Source organism: Anser brachyrhynchus, assembly GCF_964034855.1.
Source record: "Anser brachyrhynchus genome assembly, chromosome: 2".
In the NCBI taxonomy this organism is placed as follows: domain Eukaryota; kingdom Metazoa; phylum Chordata; class Aves; order Anseriformes; family Anatidae; genus Anser; species Anser brachyrhynchus.
The window spans coordinates 82,753,964-82,771,391 of record NC_137695.1 but is presented as its reverse complement, the minus strand read 5'-3'; the positions used below and the strand labels follow the sequence as shown (position 1 = coordinate 82,771,391).

The window sequence follows — 17,428 nt, the reverse complement described above, 5'->3', positions numbered from 1 at the left end:
GGGCACGGCGCACCGCCCCCGGCACCCATGCGCGCCCCGCTCCGCCGGCCCTGGGCCCGCCGGGGGGCGGCGCGGAGCCCCCCGGGGCCGCCCCCGCTCCCTCCCGGTCCCGCCCCCGGCGGCGGCTCCCTGCGGGGGGCCGGGCCGAGCCGAGCCGGGCCGTGCCGGGCCGGGAGCAGGTGCGGCCGCCCGGGGAGGCGTAGGGCGGAGCGAGGGGGGGGGGGGCGTGCTGTGCCGTGCCGAGCCGGCAGGTGGGGGCTGCCCGCAGCGCCGGGCCGCGGGGAGAGGGCTCGGGGGTGTCCCCCCCGGCGGAGGTGCGGGGCCAGGTGTGCGGGATGGGGGGCTGCGAGCCGCCCGCGGGGGGGGGCCGGGGGGTGCCGCTGCTGCCGTCCCCGCCGCGGCCGCGGGGGGACCTTTAGCTGAGCTGGGAGCGGGGAAGCCGCAGCGGGAGCTGGTGTTTTCTTCCCCTCCTTCCTTCGCCTTGCCTCCCCTCCCTCCTCCTCACCCAAACCGGGAGAGGAGGCGTGTTCCTACAGCCTTGCTGCACCGGTTTTGCACGGCTCGCTGTCGCCGGCTTTGCTTCGCGGGGTGGCCGGGCGATTTTTTTTTTTTTTTTTTCTTTTTCATTATTTGTTTGCTCGTGCCTTTTTTTTTTTTTTTTCCCCCTCTTCCTTTTCTTTCTTTCCTCCCCTCCCTCGGCCCATCGCATGCTCGGATCCGGCCGGCTCCTTCCTTTTTCTTTTCGGCGGTGCCGCTCGGGGGGGGCAGGGAGAGCTGGGATGAGTGCCGCCTGACGCGCAGGCACGGCGAGGGGGGGCCCCGCCGGCAGCCGCAGCCCGCTGGGGGCCGCAGGGCGAGGGGCTCGCTCGCCGCCGCCTCCCCCCTTTCCTCTCCCCTTGGCCCCGGCGAGGCGTGCGTGCGAGGAAGAGGAGGACGACGACGAGGAGGAGGAGGGCCGCTTTGACTCGCCGGGAGGCGCCGGGGCTTGCCGCGGAGCCCCCCCTATGTGAGCCCCCCCCCCGGGCGGCTGCATGGCGATAGAGCGGCGCCGCGAGGGCCGGCCGCTGCCGGAGGAGAACGGCTCGGTGCCGGGGGCCGCCGCCGCCCCCCCGGGGCCGCCCCCCGGGGCCGGGCTGGGGGTCGGGGCCGAGATCCAGGCGGTGCCGCCGCCTCCGCCGCCCCCCTCGTCGTCGTCCGCCGCCTGCAGCCCGCTGCTCCTCGACTACGACGGCTCCGTGCTGCCCTTCCTCGGGGGGCTGGGCGGCGGGTACCAGCGCACCCTGGTGCTGCTCACCTGGGTGCCGGCCCTCTTCATCGGCTTCAGCAAGTTCTCGGACTCCTTCCTGCTGGACCAGCCGGGCTTCTGGTGCCGGCAGGCGGACGGGCAGCAGGGCGACTGGAACGGCTCCCTGGTCCCCCCCAGCCACGCCAACCACAGCGGCATCTTCCCCCCGGCCACCGCGCTGCCCAGCCCCAGCAACGCCAGCGAGTGCGACTGCCACGAGTGGCACTACCGGATCAGGGCCGGCCTGGTCCAAAACGTCGTGAGCAAGGTGAGGAGAGGGGCTGCCCGGGGGCTGCTCGCCCCCCGTGGGGCTGCCACCCGTGGGAGAGGTGTTGTGTGTGGGTGCTGCTAGCCAGGGATGCAGGGAGGGCTCCCATCGTGTCACCGCTCCTCCCTGCGTGAGCCTGACCCGACGGCCGGGCTGCTTTTGGGCAGAGGTGGTGATGCTGGTGGTGGAGAAAGTTCTGCTGAATCTCTCCCGCTTCATAGTCACTGTCTCAATAACTCTTTCCATAGAAAAAAGGGAGAAATGCCTCATGCGAGGTGTACGCCTCCCGAGGCACAAGGTGCGTGCTGCTCTGTTTCGTGGTTCTCCCACTGGAATGGCTAAAGGGGAAAATCCCCGGTGAGGGGGCCACGCTGCTTTCTGCCCCTGCTTCGTATTCCCGAGTAGCGCGTGCGAAAAGCCCGCCTCGCTTTTTCACCTGCGAGGCTTAGCTCGCTTATCCTTCCGGCCGCGCGGAAGCTCTGCCACCTGTGAATGGGCCTCCTCGGTGCTGACAGACAGCTGTAGTTCTTGGAAACGTAAAATGAAACTGTTAGATCAGGAAAGTAGTTCCCTTTGGCTGAAATCCCCCCGGCTCAGCAGAAATTACTTCCTGCGTGAAAGTGTTGTGGTGTGACTGTGCTTATCTAGTTGGGCGCGAGGAGCACGGCAGTAATCAGATGACTGGTGTGGTTGTGTCTTGGTCAGCCAGCACACACTTGTATTAATCACTGAAAATCATTTTGGTTTATCTTTGTGTCCCTCGAAAGCGTGCGCACCACTGGAAAAGCAAGCAGGGTAAATCCCCCAAAAGCTCAAACCCAGAATGGTTTTAGGAAAAAAAAAAAAAACAACAACAAAAAAAACAACATGAGCCTGCTGCACTCCTTCCATGAGAAAAACACAGGCACATGGTAGATGTGAATGGTGTGTGATGTAGAAGTGCATAATGAAATTTGACATTTAAGAGAAGCAGATTTTTTTCTGTTTATAACCAGAGACAGAGCTATTCATATGGTGCAGGGCTTAACACTGATGCTTGAGCATGAAAAAATCATCTTGAAATATTTCTTTTGAGTGCAAGCTGTTTTAAAAAAAAAATCTTTTTTTTTTTTTTGAAATGCTGGGAGTCTTGTGAAGGTCGTCATCAAGTTGACCACAGAAGGTCAAGGCAGAGTTGGTTTGCTATCTTGCATACTTCCTTAATAATAATAATAAAGAAGTGTTCTTTGGAAGAACTCACAGTAAAGGGCAGATCAATTTTAATGGATAAATAAACAGCTGTGGTCCCTGCTGTCTTGTTTTCTACTAGAAAGAATAATAATCATCTTTGGAGGCTACGTTTTTTTTTTTTCAGTGTGGAGCTTTTGTTGTATGTTTGCTTCCAGAAACTTGGCAGCTTTTTCTCTTTGATTTGTAATCCCTTATAATTATAATTAGGTTGTTTTCACGGGGTCAGGATTCCTCCTTAGCTTGTGTTTTTGTTCTCTTTTGGGGTTTTCTGGGTGGGTGTGCTGTCTGTTTTTATCCTAGAGAAGAAAGGGAGGAAAAACCCAAACAGAACATCAGTGTAGCCGAATTCAGGCTCTCTCATAAACCACCAGGAGCTCCGATAGTGTGGGAGCAGTTCTTGTAGCCGCTGCCTCTTCTTGGGTGCATCTCACCGCCCTTTGTGCAGAAGGGCCGCGTTGATGGATTCAGGAGCCTGGATGTTCAGACCTCCCTTAACTCCCCTCAAAAATACATTTGGTTCTGTAATGGATTATGCAATGTTCTCATCTTTCTAAATAGAGTTTTATTAAATCTGCCTTAGTCTAATATACAGTCATCTGTGTGGTAGCCAGCGGTTATATTGAAATATCGTAAAGAGAGCCAAAAGTATATTAAAAAAAATGCACTTCTGTTTGGCCGGTCAGTCCCCGTGTTCTCATCCTCAGCGGCCCAAGCTAATCTCCGATGAATGCTTTTCTTCAAAAACAATGAAATGAGTGCGGTTATTTAGCGCGAAGTGTATTTCCTGCTCCGCCTTCTGTCAATGAACCGGGGACAGCGGCATTTCACGTACCTCGGGAGCAGGCCCTAAACTACGACGGGTTTCGCTGTCTCCACAGCCTCCTTGACCCATCTGATGGAGGCTTCCTCAGATGCCGTCTCTCCATCCCCGTTTTTTCAGCTATCCCTTTCCCAGCACCCGTTCCTGCGTCACACTTGGGGTTCATTGAGTCGAGACCTGGCCACCTCCAGCCCTTCTCCTGCCGGGCTGGTGGCCAGGGCCGGAGGTGGCCTCGCGTGCGCCTCGGCGAGCGGCCCTGCCCTCCTGGGCTGAGTCACGGGGAGCGTTGCTTTTTATAGTGCTGCCACTCACTGGGACCGGGAACGGTAATAAAAGACGTGCTGCTCATTATTTAATGCTGTCGAAATACATACAGCGAAGAGGTCAGATGTGTAACGCAACCACAGGAATTCCGGTGGCCGTGGTAAATCACAGATCTGAGCTCGTGGCCTGGCTTGGTGCATAAATCTTGGACCTGAGCGTGGTTCGTACATAAATATCTCGAGGATATGTTCTCCAGGAGAATTCACTTGTAAGGCTTTTTCACCGCTAAGCGTTTCTGTGAGGGTTTTCATCTATTCTTTGTCACATCATCACCGTTATCACATCACTCTAAAAAGAGTGCACCTCCATCACTTGTGAGATGCATATCCTGAACTAGCCTTGGGGCAAAAAGCTAGTTAAAGAAAATCATTTAAATGGGCTGTGTGTCTCACCACTGTCCAGAGGATGGATGCTGAGAAATATTCCCCCTTACTTTTTCTTTTTTTTGAGGTCTCCTTTTACTTATTTGCAGAATGACGGTCCAGACGAATTACTAGCATGAATGTAAAAAGCAACATAATCACAACAAAGCATATATGGTTGTAGAACATAGCAGGAAGTTGGGGTGTGTTCAGCAGGGTCTTCTCTAACTCTCTTGTCAACCTCTTTAATGTCCGAATCTTCTGTCTGCAAAGCCGGCTGTAATCTTGGGGCAAAGTTTTCATGGAAGCTCTTAGTTATGGGGCTGGCAGTGGTTGTTTTTCCCCTCCATTGCTAGGGTGACTTCTCTGCTGCGTTGAACAGCATTACGTGGTGGTATGGTTTGTTCTTCTGAACGTGGATCTGTATAATGGACACCGAGAGCTGGCAATGGGCAGCAGCTGAGGCTTGATTAAATCGCAGAGGATGGTAGCACATCATCCCTTCCGCACACGCTTGTGCCGTTCCAGATCACCCCAGCTCTCGGCAGCGGTGTAGGGAGAAGTGGTTAGTTGGAGGCTGCTTTTTAATCACCCAGAACAATTATGTAATAATACTTCATGTCTGGTCACACGGGAATTCCTGTTGTGGCTGCTTCTCTGCTCCAGATGCCTTGTTTTGCTGCAATGCTGTTCCTCTTGGCTCTTAACTTCCCACTTGATTTGGGTTGAGTCATCTTCTTTCCCAAGTAACATGCCGTGATTTTACCTATCTGCCGCTGGTTCGATCTTTCTCGTTCCAGTTTGGCTGAGCCTCCAGCTAATTGTATACACAGATACCCACCGAAAAATAACAAGGGGAGCATAATTCAGGAGACCTCCCCTCCTCCCTTGTGGCCCAGGGGTGATGCTGCCCAGCAGTGAGCATGGAGCAGTGCTGTCTTGGTGTGGACATGGATCGGTTCAGGCAGCGACATGATGCTATTTGCCCCTGCAAAGGTATGTCTTTGTCCTACCAGCTTCTCTTCCATTTTTGGCAGTTCTGGCATTTTTCTGGACTGGTCTTCAGCTCATATAGCTTGCTAACCTGGCAGATTTTTAAATACTGTCTTTTTTTTCCCTGGGTTTTCTGTTGGATTAATGAAGTAAAATGGCTCTGCATGGTGACACCTGCCCTGGGCTGTGATGGTGTCGCACGGGATTATTGCAGGTACCTGCCAGTAACCAGGAACATTACAACACAAAAATCTGTGTGATAACAGCAGAGATGAATTTGGCACTGCTTATAGGGTGGTATTTCTTGGAGAAGGGGGTAGGTGTGCATTTCAAGTGCACTTTCGGAATGCAGTTATTAATTCAGAGGGATCACTGACGAGGTCCTTCCCAAAAGGAAGGGTGACAAAGCACTGGCATAGGTTGCCCAGAGAGATTGTGGACTCTCCCTTCTTGAGGCTGTTCAAAAGCCATGTGGGCATGGTCCTGGGCAACCTCCTCCAGGTGTTCCTGTCTGAGCAGGGGGTTGGACCAGGTGACCTCCAGAGGTCCCTTCCAACCCCGGCCCTTCTATGAAAATCAGAGCTGTGCCACCCTTTCCAGGCACAAATGGGAGGAAGTCTTTGTTCTCTTCTGTGTATCCCATAGCTGGCTGGCATCAGAAAAGACTTCAGAAATGCTGATGCTTCTCTTGTTTTCCTGCAACCACCAGGATTTTTCTTGTCAGTGTTGGTTCATGGCTGACTAGCTTCTAGTTGGTCCCAGATAATTAAACCCCAGAGTTATCGTACCCAGTGCAGTAGTTGGGTCAGAAGCAGCAAGATCAAAACTAGCGTATCGCCCATGCTCTTGCTTCCGTTTTACAGGTTCAAGGGGGTGAAGGGACCTGCAAAGCAGATTCTTGCATCAAGCAGGAGGACTGATGTAAATTTCTTTCAGACAAGGCTTTGAAATGACCACCTCTGTTCCAAACAGGTACTGAAGAGGTCAACAAATCCACATGATCAAACATAGACAAAAACATTGGCGGTCCAGGGCAAATTTCTACAACTGTTTTTTTATGGCTTCCTCTACTATGGGAGAGATTCCCAAAGTTTTTTTCCTTCCCTCAACAAGTTACCTGATAGTGAGTTACAGGTTGCCAATCTGAGTGCTCGCAGGCATGAGGGATCTGCTTGCTAAAGGGCAAGGAGGGCTGCCTATGCATCCTGGTGAAGCTGCTCTGGGACCTGCCTGCTCACACACGGCATGGCGATGGAGCGTTCTGGTTATCGGGGCGCTGATGAACACCACCCTAAAACAAGGTGCGTTCCTGGCCGAGCAGCGTGCAGGACGTGGCGGGTGTTTCGGTGACAACACCCCTGTTCCCAGGTGCAGTGCAGCTGCGCAGAGTTGTTTTCTGTCTACCTGCAAACATTACATTACCTTACGCCAGCGTGCGAGATAACCAGCTGTGATCTCGCCAGAAAACAAATGTGTCTTGTGAGCTTAGACGTTCTTTCATTTATTTTTGAGGGGGCGTTATGTAGACGCCAAAGTACTTCTAAGCAGTTGGTCTGGAAAACAGCGACTGCGTTGAGGCCAATACTGCCACCAGGTCTGAGGTCGTCTTGGTTTTCTGTTTGGTATGGATTTTATGCGCTAGAGGGAACCTACATAGAGTTAATGTTTATTACCAGCTTTACGATAAAGTGTCGTGGATACAGGAATCTGATTTCAGCCTACTGTAAATAGTTTGTGGTGTTTGTGGAAATAATAATAATCCTCTAGGAAGGTAGCTCCATCTTACAGTATCTTTAAGTCATTCTCAGCTTTCCAAGACTTGGTATTGAGCCTTTCCTATTCCTCATTTTTAGTGTGCGTGTGAAAGCACTGCTTTTTTTTTTATTTTCATTATTATTATTTGGGATGGACGTGATGTTTGAAATGGTTGGGGTTTTGTTTGTTTTTGTTTCCGCTCCCCAGCAGATCCTGTATCTCAGTCATTCAGTTTACATATACTAACCCTGCCTGTGCTGTGGCAGGAATTGCAAGCTTCAGTGTGTATTTACCAACTGTTCAGGCAGTTTGAACCCAAATATCTAACGTGCTCTAGCAGTTTTACTTCTTACTCTGACTACGAGAGTGCAATTGTGAAAGATACCATCATGGTTTCCTTAAAGTAATCTCCAAAGAGGAGGAACTGGCATTTAGAAAAGCATTTAATTTGGAGCCAGTCCCGCTGTTTGTCATGGTAACGCTGAGATGAGGATTACAGGCCAGCCAGTTGTGAAGGTGTTCGTTTTCAATGAACACCTGGAATAGCATGAGACTGGTGGTTTTCCTTCGCTTAGAAACCTTTGGCCATATCAGTGGTGCAAAGCCTTAAATTAGAGCTTTCCAGATGAATTCTAGAGAGCTGCTAAATTTAGAAGAAGCTGAAATATTTAAGCTTTTATGTACTTTGTCTTCTGTTTTCGCCATCAGCCCGCTTCTTTCCATTCGTTTTCTCCTCCACGCTACCTGGCATCCCTGCTTGGAACAACCGCACGCGCCCTCTGGTATGCCTTCCTCCCCTCGTGCTCCTGACTCAGGGTTATCCTTGAGAAACTGTAGGGTCAATGAGATGAGGCTGAAGCCTTGCTGGAGAAGGCAGCAATCATCTGTGCTGTAGGTGACGTGTAGGAGATGGGAGAATCCTGTCTGAGGAAGGAGATCCTGCAACTTTGCAGCCGTGCTGAGGTTTCCGTGCTGAATTCCCTCAGCGTGGTGTCTCTTGGGCTCCCGTCTCTTCAACTCCAAAATGTGTGCTTGGCTCTAAAAATGTGATTATTTTCTGTTGGCTTTTGCCAGCAGGTGACCTTGTTTGAATTCCCCTGCGAGCGTGGTGCAAGCGCTGCCCTTGGGGCCGCAGCCTGTGCTGGCGAGCTGGTAACGAGAGGCAAGGGCGAAGGTTTTTTGGGGGCAAGGGTCCCATGGAGAAGGCTGGTGCAAGGCGTGTACTTCTCTGTCTGGCTGCCAGCATCACGGACATCTTTACCATTCACGCCATCGTTCTGTATGTAATGCTGTCCTCACTGTGGTAGTGCCTGAAAGCCTTCTCGCTAGTGTGTTAAATGATATAAGTGAAGGTCCGTACTGCCAAGGAAAGTTCTTTTCTTTTTTAATCTCTCATCTTATCCCCGGGAGGAAAATTCAATACGTAGTGTAGAGCTTTGTTAGGATTTTTATTCTGTCTTTAATTTACAGCTAGGAGAGAGCCCCAAATGCAGGTTGTCCTACTGAAACGTGAGAACAAAAGACCAGATAAACGAATGTTTTCTGATACTAGTTTCTGGGGCGTGTGTTCAGGTACACAAGTAACGAGGTTGGGAGAATCAGGAACATTACTTGTAAGGTCTAGAAAACAGCACGTTCACGTTATCCAGCAGCATGTGGTTTATAGTTACTCTTGTGCACTGTTTTCACAGCACCAGGTGGTCTGGTTCCATGAAAGGGGTTTTGGATGGGGCTGGAGGAATTCGTTTTCGGCTCAAGCGCTGTCTCTGTGTTAATGCTCTGGTGCTGCCCAGTCTCCTCTCGGCCTCTGGACCGAAGTCCATGAGCGTGTCTACAATGTCGCAATGTCCCAGCTACAAATATTATTAAGGATAGGGAATGTAAATTACAGTGTAAGACCTTTTCCTCCCCTCTCTCTCCCAGGGCTGTGTAAAATGCTGTCTGCATGAACAATACAAGCTTGACAGACCAGTTTCTTCTCTTCATTTGTGAAGCAAGCTGCATATTTTTATCCCTTCTTCCTTCCCCCTAACATTTAGTTAAGTCTGAATTAATACCAGACCCTTTTTTCCTCTCCCTCTTCTTTTCCGTTTGCCCGGGTTATAGTGACTGTAGACCTCGAATGATGAGCGGGCAGGGTTACAGCGGTGATAACTGCATGTCAAAATTAATTTTTATCTACGGTGACTTTGAGCAAGTATTTCTCATGAGGAAAGGCTTCCTCTCCTTATCTCCTGTTCTCGTCTCCATTTTGGAATTGTATCCCAAGCTTGGCATTTTTGAGGCTTTTCCCCCACTTCAAAAGAAGGCCTAATAAGAGTGTGAATTGGATTTTGCCACACCAGCCCTTTTGAAGTTGTTTATGTGCAGTTTGTTTTAAGCATGTGTTGTCCTGGAAAATGCTGGTCTTCAAAGCGTTAACGTGTTTTTGATTATCAGATGATAGCGAATGTTAATATTTAACTAAAATGTTGTGGGTTTTTTTTTTTTTTTTGGGGGGGGGGGGCGGGGCGGGTATGGTTTTTTAAACATATGGCTTCTATTTACAGCGTTTAGGCCAGTTCAAAACACCAATTTGGCAGCTCATTCTACTTCTTATTTAGCTGGGCCATGAAGCCAGGCCCACCAGAAGGTGCCTTGTTCAGCGTAAGGGTGGTCGTCAGCTGAAAACTGAGGGGTGGCACTGGAAAAACATTTTTCCATGTATGACTTGGGCAACTGCTAGTGGGGGGTGATGTTGCCTCGACTTCTCATGTGTCCAAAGGGGTAGGTTTGAAGTTAGTGTGTCCAAAGGGTTAAAGCAAGGAGTAGGTTTTAAGTTAGTCGTTTTTGCGACAGTGACTTCCCAGTGATGTCAGAACACGTGTAGAAAAGACACTTAATCACAGCGCAGAGATCTAGAAGAGAGATGGAAATATTCTGAATATGAATGTAGCATCCATGAAAGCTGCAAGCAGGATGTTGTATCTCCCGGCGCTTTGATGTTGGATGGCGTTATGGAGTTGGAAAAAGTGAAGCAGATCTCATCAGCTGGGAAACAAGTTAGTTGACTAATCTTGGTAGGGTGAAGGCTGGAGAAGATCAAAATGTCTCAGAATAAAGAGAACTGCTACTGAAAATAAAAGAAGTGGTGGAGAAGTGGGTGGTATATGGAAGCTACGAAAATTGACTTAATCGTGTTGAGTATTCACAAGACTGTCATATGATTAACAAATCATATTTTAATTGTTAGCGTATTAGTGATGATTATTTACTTAGCAAACTTCCTTCTTCCCTGTCCCAGTGGGGAAAAGAAGCAGATCTGTGATGAGAGCAAGGTTGGGATCAGAAGAAGCTAATTGCTTCTGATTAAAACGTGAAACTGCAGGATAGATGAAACTGGTCTAGTTTTGCGTTCTTTCAGATGGCATCCTATCATCTTGGGGTTCTGCTGATGTGCTGGCTGGGTAGCTCGGAGAGTCTTTTCTGCCTATGGCATGAAGCAAGGCATGTTTTAGTGCGGAACAATCAAATGTAACCAAAAGCCATTTCCAGATTAACTTAATTATGCTGCTGCTGGAGCCGTGTCACCACGGTGTGGAGATGGCTGTCCCAGGTGAGCTGTGACCAAAAGGTTTGGGGAGCAAGGGGATACTGCAGGAATGCACCCGTCATTGCTATCACCTTGCAGGGCGTAGCGGGGCCAGCCTGTTTACCCTGGGGTAATCATTATACAGGGCGATGACTGAGAGTAGCTTGACGTAGCCTGTGCCCTAGGTTTCCTTCTTCATGATGGAGCTGAAGTTTGCAAAGCAGGTGGAAGCGCTGTTTTATGTATCAGTGTTCACATAGTGATGCGTGATAGCGTGGCACCAGTCCCATGTGCTTTAGTTTTAGGGTTGAAATACCAGGCTTTAAAAAGATACGCTTCAAAGCTTAACATGGAAATATCACAGCTAAGTTGTGCTTATCCAAAGGATGTATTTCAGCAACTTCAGCTGTGTTAAACTTCAGAAACTGTTAGGTAAACCCATGAGGTCTGCAGTTGTGTACTGTTTTGCAGGGATGGAAACTGTTTTCATAGGTATACGAAACTGCTGTCCTACAACAGCACATGGTCTAATTATATCTTTCTGGGAAGCCTGCTGAGCATGTGTCCTCTGGCTCACGCGCCCTCTCCTCTTTCTCTGTCCCCTCTGCCCCCCTCTCCGTGTCCCCAAAACCCTTGGCTTTGTGGCAGCAGTCAGAAGTAGTTGCATTCTTCTTCAAATCGTGCAAAAAGTGCTGCTGTGGTACCAGTAATATATTTCCTGCTACCCACGTAAAAGTTCCTGCAAACTTGGGCAGCTGTAAACCCCTCAAAATACCAGTGTGTGTTTGCTTAGTAGAAATTTTAGCGGGAGGATTTATCTTTACGAAGTCCAAAGCACTCGGGCATTAGTTGGAGGATTTTCAACAAAAGCATCCACCTATGGTGAAGTTGAAGAAAGTCAGATGTATTTTGTGCTTGGAGGTCTAGTGTCATGCAGCAACAAAATGGCTTGGGAGTCAGCTGTTTGCTGTGTCTTGGGTTTGGGCATTCCAGCACAGGTGGTGTTGGTTTCTTTGGGCGGGTGCTTAAAGAAAACATATAACAAAAACCTCTCAGTAGCTGGTTTGTTGGCTTTTTTGTTCTCCTTTTCCCTGCGTATTTGTTTTTTGTTGTTTCTTTTGTTTGCTTTCAGTGGCTCTTACCTTTTCCAGGTAAGTCCAGTTGTGCCTGATAAGAATGTAGGGCTTTTGCAGGGATTTCCTCCCAAGAGTGGGAAAGATGTATTTTGGAAGACGATTGCTTCTGAGTGTGGCTGGCCAAAGAAAGAGAAATTTATTTATTTTTGCCTCTTCTTCTGAAGTCTTCCAGGATTATTTGGTTTATTTTTTGTACCCAGCATTGCCATTTTGAAATTCTTGATACTTCCACCCAGCTGCCTGTACTGGTCAAAAATGCCAGGTGTTTACATGAACACTTTATTGATGCCTACAATGCATTTGGGACTGGGGAGTGCTTTGCCCAGCTGTGAGCTCAGCTGAGAAGCATTGCTACCCTGAGCCTTGAAGATTAAGTAGATTAAATGCTCTGTCGTTGCCACTGCTGGCAGGAAGGAGAGATGCTGAAAGTGTGCTGGGGCTGGCCCCATGGGTTTTTGTTTTGTTTTCCAGGAATGTCTGTCAGTAAAACCACCCCAATTTTGTGTTGCAGATGGGTTGGTGTGTCTCTCTGGGATGCTTCTCCTGCAGCCTCTTTAGCGTGGCATAACTGCACAGTTATTTTCTGTAGAGCTGAGCATTGTGTCATTTTCTGGGACTTGTACGTTTTCTTTAACGTGATAAACACAGCCAGGTTGTCATTTCTGGCCAGGGGCTGAGATGGGGAGGAGAGGAGCACTGTCCTACAGCAGCCTGGAGGGAAGTCTTGTCATGGTTCCTTCCAGTGGCTGTGACTGTGAGCATTGCTCTGGTTGTTGAGTACTGGGAAAGGCATTAGAGATAGGTATCTTATGGTAGAACTGACTATCCTACTTCTCTGTATTTTGTTTTTTATTTTTATTTTTTCTGTGCACGCACTGGTTTTCTGGTAGTGCTTGGTCTGCTCACTTGGAGCTTTTCTTCAAGGAATAAGGACCTGGAGATGGTTTTGCTTTTTTGTAATATATATTGTATGAAAAACATCACTTGATTCTATTTTTTTTATTCTTGTTTTTCTTTTTATATGTAGCTTGTGGGTTTTTTTTTGTGCGTTTTTTTTAATAACTTTGTGGGTTTTTTCTTTTTTTTGAAAAATACTCTGAGAATGTGAAGGCATCATAAATTTAAACTCTGGCCATACAAGGTACTTACATAGAAACGGAGAGAAAAGATGGATTCTAGTGCTGTGCAGGGAAAACCGCCAGGGTCTGGTTATGAAATGATGAATCGGGAAGGAGAAGAGCAAAGAAAGAGACCCATCATATGTGGACCATCATATGTGTGACAAGTGATCGATTCTTATTGCCACTTACAGGTTTCAAAACTAACATGCAACACTCAGGGGAACATGGGGCTTCTCCCCAGGAGAGATTTGGGGCTGCCCTGTCAGGCATACATGCCCTTTAGAGGCCAGGGATCTCAAAGTGGAATCTTTTCTCTAAGGGTCAAGATAAACTGACATGCAGCAGACTTTAAATTTGCATTTTAGGTAAAACTTTTGCCTTAACTTCACTACGAATCCTGACTCGCTGCATGAGCCCTGCCCAGATTTCCATCTCTTGCGAGGAAGGCACAGGATGGTTACATTTCGAGTGCATTAATTTTCGCCATATGTCTTCTGAAGCATGTTTCAAATAGTCCCCCAGCTTGACTTCTGGTTTGAAGCACAATGACTCACAGCACGGGTGGTGACTCACTGAGATCAATTAAACATTAGGATCCTGAAGGTGTGACTTCTTAGGCTTTGACAAAAAGCGTTGTCACAACATGAAAAAAACACTTGCAATGTATTGCACATCTGCATAGGTGGCAAATTCTCCACATTGCTGTACTGGTACAGAAAAAGCTTTTTTTGAGATCCCTCTCCATGTTTTGCATAGTGGATTATATTTTTAAGCATAACCTATCGCCTCTGTACATCACTTTATCAGATCTCTTGCATTAGGAGGCTGGAGAGAGGACAGAAAGAAAGAGAAGACCCAGGGGTCACTGTAAATTTAGCAGCACCCTTCCTTCAGGCTGGGAGCTGATAACTCCCAAATGGGACGCCGGGGGATTCTGCCAGAGCAGCTACAGGATTTTCTGGTCTCACTGCTCGTAACGCGTTAATCTACCTTTTGTAAGAGGTGATAGGGATTACTGTCTAGACTCTGGCCAAAACAATCTCCTGGTGCAGATTTACTTGGAGCGCCACTTGAACTGTCAGCAGCACTGCCTGTCCCAGCGTGCTGCAAGATGGGAACCTGTGAGGGTTTTCTCTGTGGAGCAAACCTGGTCGTCCTGTTTGTGGAACAAAACTCCTGGTGCTCACAGCAGGAGCTGCTGCGGTGCTGGGCATGGCCGTGCCACCTGGGTGGACATTGAGCGGGCCCGCTCTGCCCCGCAAGGCAGTATCAGCGCCGTATAGCAGTTCCTACTTGACAACCCCATCGTGCAGCTCTGAAAGCTGAGGCTAAAACCTCAAACCTGTGTTTGGTGCCTGTTTTGTATACCTGGTAGGTTTATGCTGGACTGCAGAATAAGCCTTCAGCTGAAGGCAGCAAGTGGTCAGACACAGGATTTGCACAGAAATGGATGGTTTTGTTTTCAGAGGGGCTGAGGGGTTGGGCAAGAGCCTTGAAAACAAACAGACGTGTGGTTCCCAGATAGCTTATCGGAGGGAGTGGGCCTGCTCGGGGCACTGCTGAAGGGCCTGCTGGGAGTTAAACTTTTCTTCTGCTTTCAAACTCTTGCTCTGTGTGCCAAAGTGGACAGCTCGGTGTCTGCCATGTTGTCCCGGCCTGAAATTTCACAACATGAGGCTCAGGCTCCTCCAGCCATGAACCTTCACCTGAGCGTGACCCAGCACTGCACGTTCCCTGCCCAGGCTCCGCACGAGGGCCAGCAGCGGCTGGCTGTGCAGATGGACAGACACCAGGATATATCTGCTTTATTTGTTTTCCTTGTACTTGGATGGCATTACAGCTCCTCTGACTGCAATAACGTAACAATGAGCAACTTGCAGTGCTTGCCTTTTAAAAAGTGTTTGTGTATAAATCTGACTATTTTTAATATGCTTAATTTCTACTCTACGTTCAAAAGTGATTTCTCATTTCTAATCACTGTACAGACCTTCTGGATTGTGAAAAAAAGCCCAGAGCATTTGAAAGCCTGCCTGGAGCTCAGAGGTGCCTCCTGAATTTTGTTTTGATTATGGCTAGCCTGGACAGGTATTTTCCTTGTGAGCTAGAGGTTGGTTCTATAATTGTAAATATTAGGAATTGCATTTCTCCCACTCACTAAATACTTCCGAGAAGTCAAGAGCTTCGGAGAGCAATTCTCATTGCCTTGCTGAGCTGCTTGTTGCAAATAGTTCATAGCTACTCAGTGGGAAAAACACTCATACCACTTGCTTCTTGTTCCTTAGTATCATTAATCTGTGGCTTGCAGAATGGTGTAGAGGATCAGAAGTGTATGTCCCAACTTCTACAAGTCAGAACAGCAAAGAACTCAAAAATACATTTAATTAAAACTAAAAGCCTGAGCCTGAATGTTTGCCGAAAGTCAGCACGTTTCTTTTGGCCGCAGTAGTGCTACACTTCTTGGTGAGATGGTGTATTCTGAGGAAGATGTCTTCCGTGATGTTGAACCAGATGGATGAGTCAGAGCTGCCTTATTTATGGAAGGGCTGTATGTCATGAAAATACCTAACACTGCAGTGCACCTAATTAAGCTCTTTGAGGGAAGCTTTCTTTTGAAGTTGCACCTGACTTTTTAAAACAAATTGCATGTTTTAATTTTGCATCTTTGGCCATGAAACTTCAGTGACTGCTGTTGGGACAGCCACTACTATTACCTTACATGCACAGCCATTTATTCTGTGAAGTTTCAGTTCTGGAGTAGTTGACTCTCCAAAGTTAGCTGCACTTACTTGTTCATAAAACGTGTATGGCTCCTGTTGCCATCAATATTTGAACACTTCACAAACCATGAGCAAACACATCTTCTACATTTATTCAAGGGTATGATGGGACTATCCACGCTTCACACACAAGAGAGACTAAGTTATATGTCTGAGGGCAATGAGGGTGTTAGGCTTAAGCCAGGAATGCAGCCTGGCTCCCCTGAGGCTCGGTCTGATGTCTAGGAGGAAAACGTCTTGGAGGTTAGGGAAGCCTTGCTAGAGACCTTGTTGTTCCTGCCCTTCTCTTGGGAAGGGTGGGCTTCCTGGAATGGTCCATCCATTGTTCCTTTGGACACAAAGGGTGGTTTCATTGTCAGGGATAGTCTTGGTGTTCAGGCCCTGACTGATCTGCAAGCTGTGATGGGGGCTGCTGTCCTGAGGCTCTCTAGCTTGATACCAGGACCTGGCTTTTCAGACCTGGCCTGACAAGTCATGCCATTAGTCTTCATCACCTTCCACCACCTTCGGATGCTTTTCTGAAAGCAAAAGCATCTTGATGCTTTGCTGATGGGAGCCTGAAACTAGCAGCCACTGGTGTCTGTGGTAAAGCAGCTGCTTTTCCTGGTGTCTTCAAGTGGTGCCAAGTAGGCCAATAGCAGAATGTCCTCGCAAGCTGTCTGGCAGCAGATATCTGGGGCATTACAGTGATATACCACAGTTACATCAGCAATACCAAAGCTGGAGATGCTCCCCGAAGCATCTAAACTCGGGTGGCCTGAAGAGGGAGGAGACTTAAGCGTTGAGTATTCCCTTTCTGTTAATAAGGGCCTGATAAATGAGTCTTTTCACATACTTTGTGGGATCGGGGCTTGACTCAAGAGGGAAAACTTTTTCTCTGCCATTCCCATGCACTTGTTCTAGGACTGAAGCTTGCAAGGAGGTCTGCACCTGTGATAGTATGTTTAAATGCATCTGAGGATAGCTTGATTTATTTTGGTTTATCTGTCTTTCTTCCAGTGGGATCTTGTTTGTGACTCGGCTTGGAAAGTCCACATTGCGAAATTCTCCCTACTGGTAGGATTAATCTTCGGCCACTTAATAACAGGATGTATAGCAGACTGGTAAGTGAAAAATCTTTTAATGCTAGTATAACTGTAAGTGAATGCCACTATTAAATATTTTTTAGATTTTTATCTACTTCATATTCATAAAGAACCTTTGCGTAATGATTTTCATGTTCTGAAAGGAGCGTGATGAACAAACGGTTTAGAACTGTATGTTAATTGCTTGAACCAAGTAATTTGCACCAAGGTAAGTAACAGGAAAATAAGCTATTTGATAGTTGACTTAGTTATTTCCTGCTGACACAATTTATTACAGCTGTAGTGCTCATACAGAATTAAGTATTTTCTAATTATGTAAGTGATGCCTTTGGTTAGTGTTTATTTTTGGTTTTTAAGTCGGGAGATGAGGCCAAAAGAAATTGAAAGTGGCATTGATTGAATAAAGGAGACCAGTGTAGTGTCAACCTTGTGCTTACACAGTCTCTTCTAGAGGTGGTAGAATGCTGTTGTTTTTTTTTTGTAAACTTTTCCTTTGTTCTATTTTTAAACTTCTTGTTAAGCAAATGTGTTGATTGTAGTGTTAAGGAATCGCTGACTTACGTGCCACTAATATTGGGGTATTAGATTTAAAAGCACAGAGTGCAGTTCCTTAAATTACAGTAGTAAAAACGTTATCAGATGCCCTGGTTGTTCTGAGAGTTCAATTTTTATTTCAGGAGAGCGCCTTGTAGTGCAGAAAA

General features: G+C 47.9%; 1 protein-coding gene across 3 annotated transcripts in view; it reads left to right on the top strand.

Moving 5' to 3' along the window:
• The first annotated feature begins 370 nt into the window (after nucleotides 1–370).
• The window catches only part of SLC22A23 (solute carrier family 22 member 23), a 98,119-nt gene continuing 81,061 nt past the window's right edge, over nucleotides 371–17,428 (top strand). The window contains exons 1-2 of one of the 3 annotated variants that reach the window (XM_080582757.1): nucleotides 371–1,553; nucleotides 16,642–16,745. In XM_080582757.1, the coding sequence (XP_080438883.1) occupies nucleotides 1,032–1,553; nucleotides 16,642–16,745 (626 nt within the window). In that variant the 5' untranslated portion in view covers nucleotides 371–1,031. The remainder of the gene's footprint in view (nucleotides 1,554–16,641; nucleotides 16,746–17,428) is intronic. The other 2 variants (XM_080582755.1, XM_080582756.1) reach the window with 2 other exon arrangements.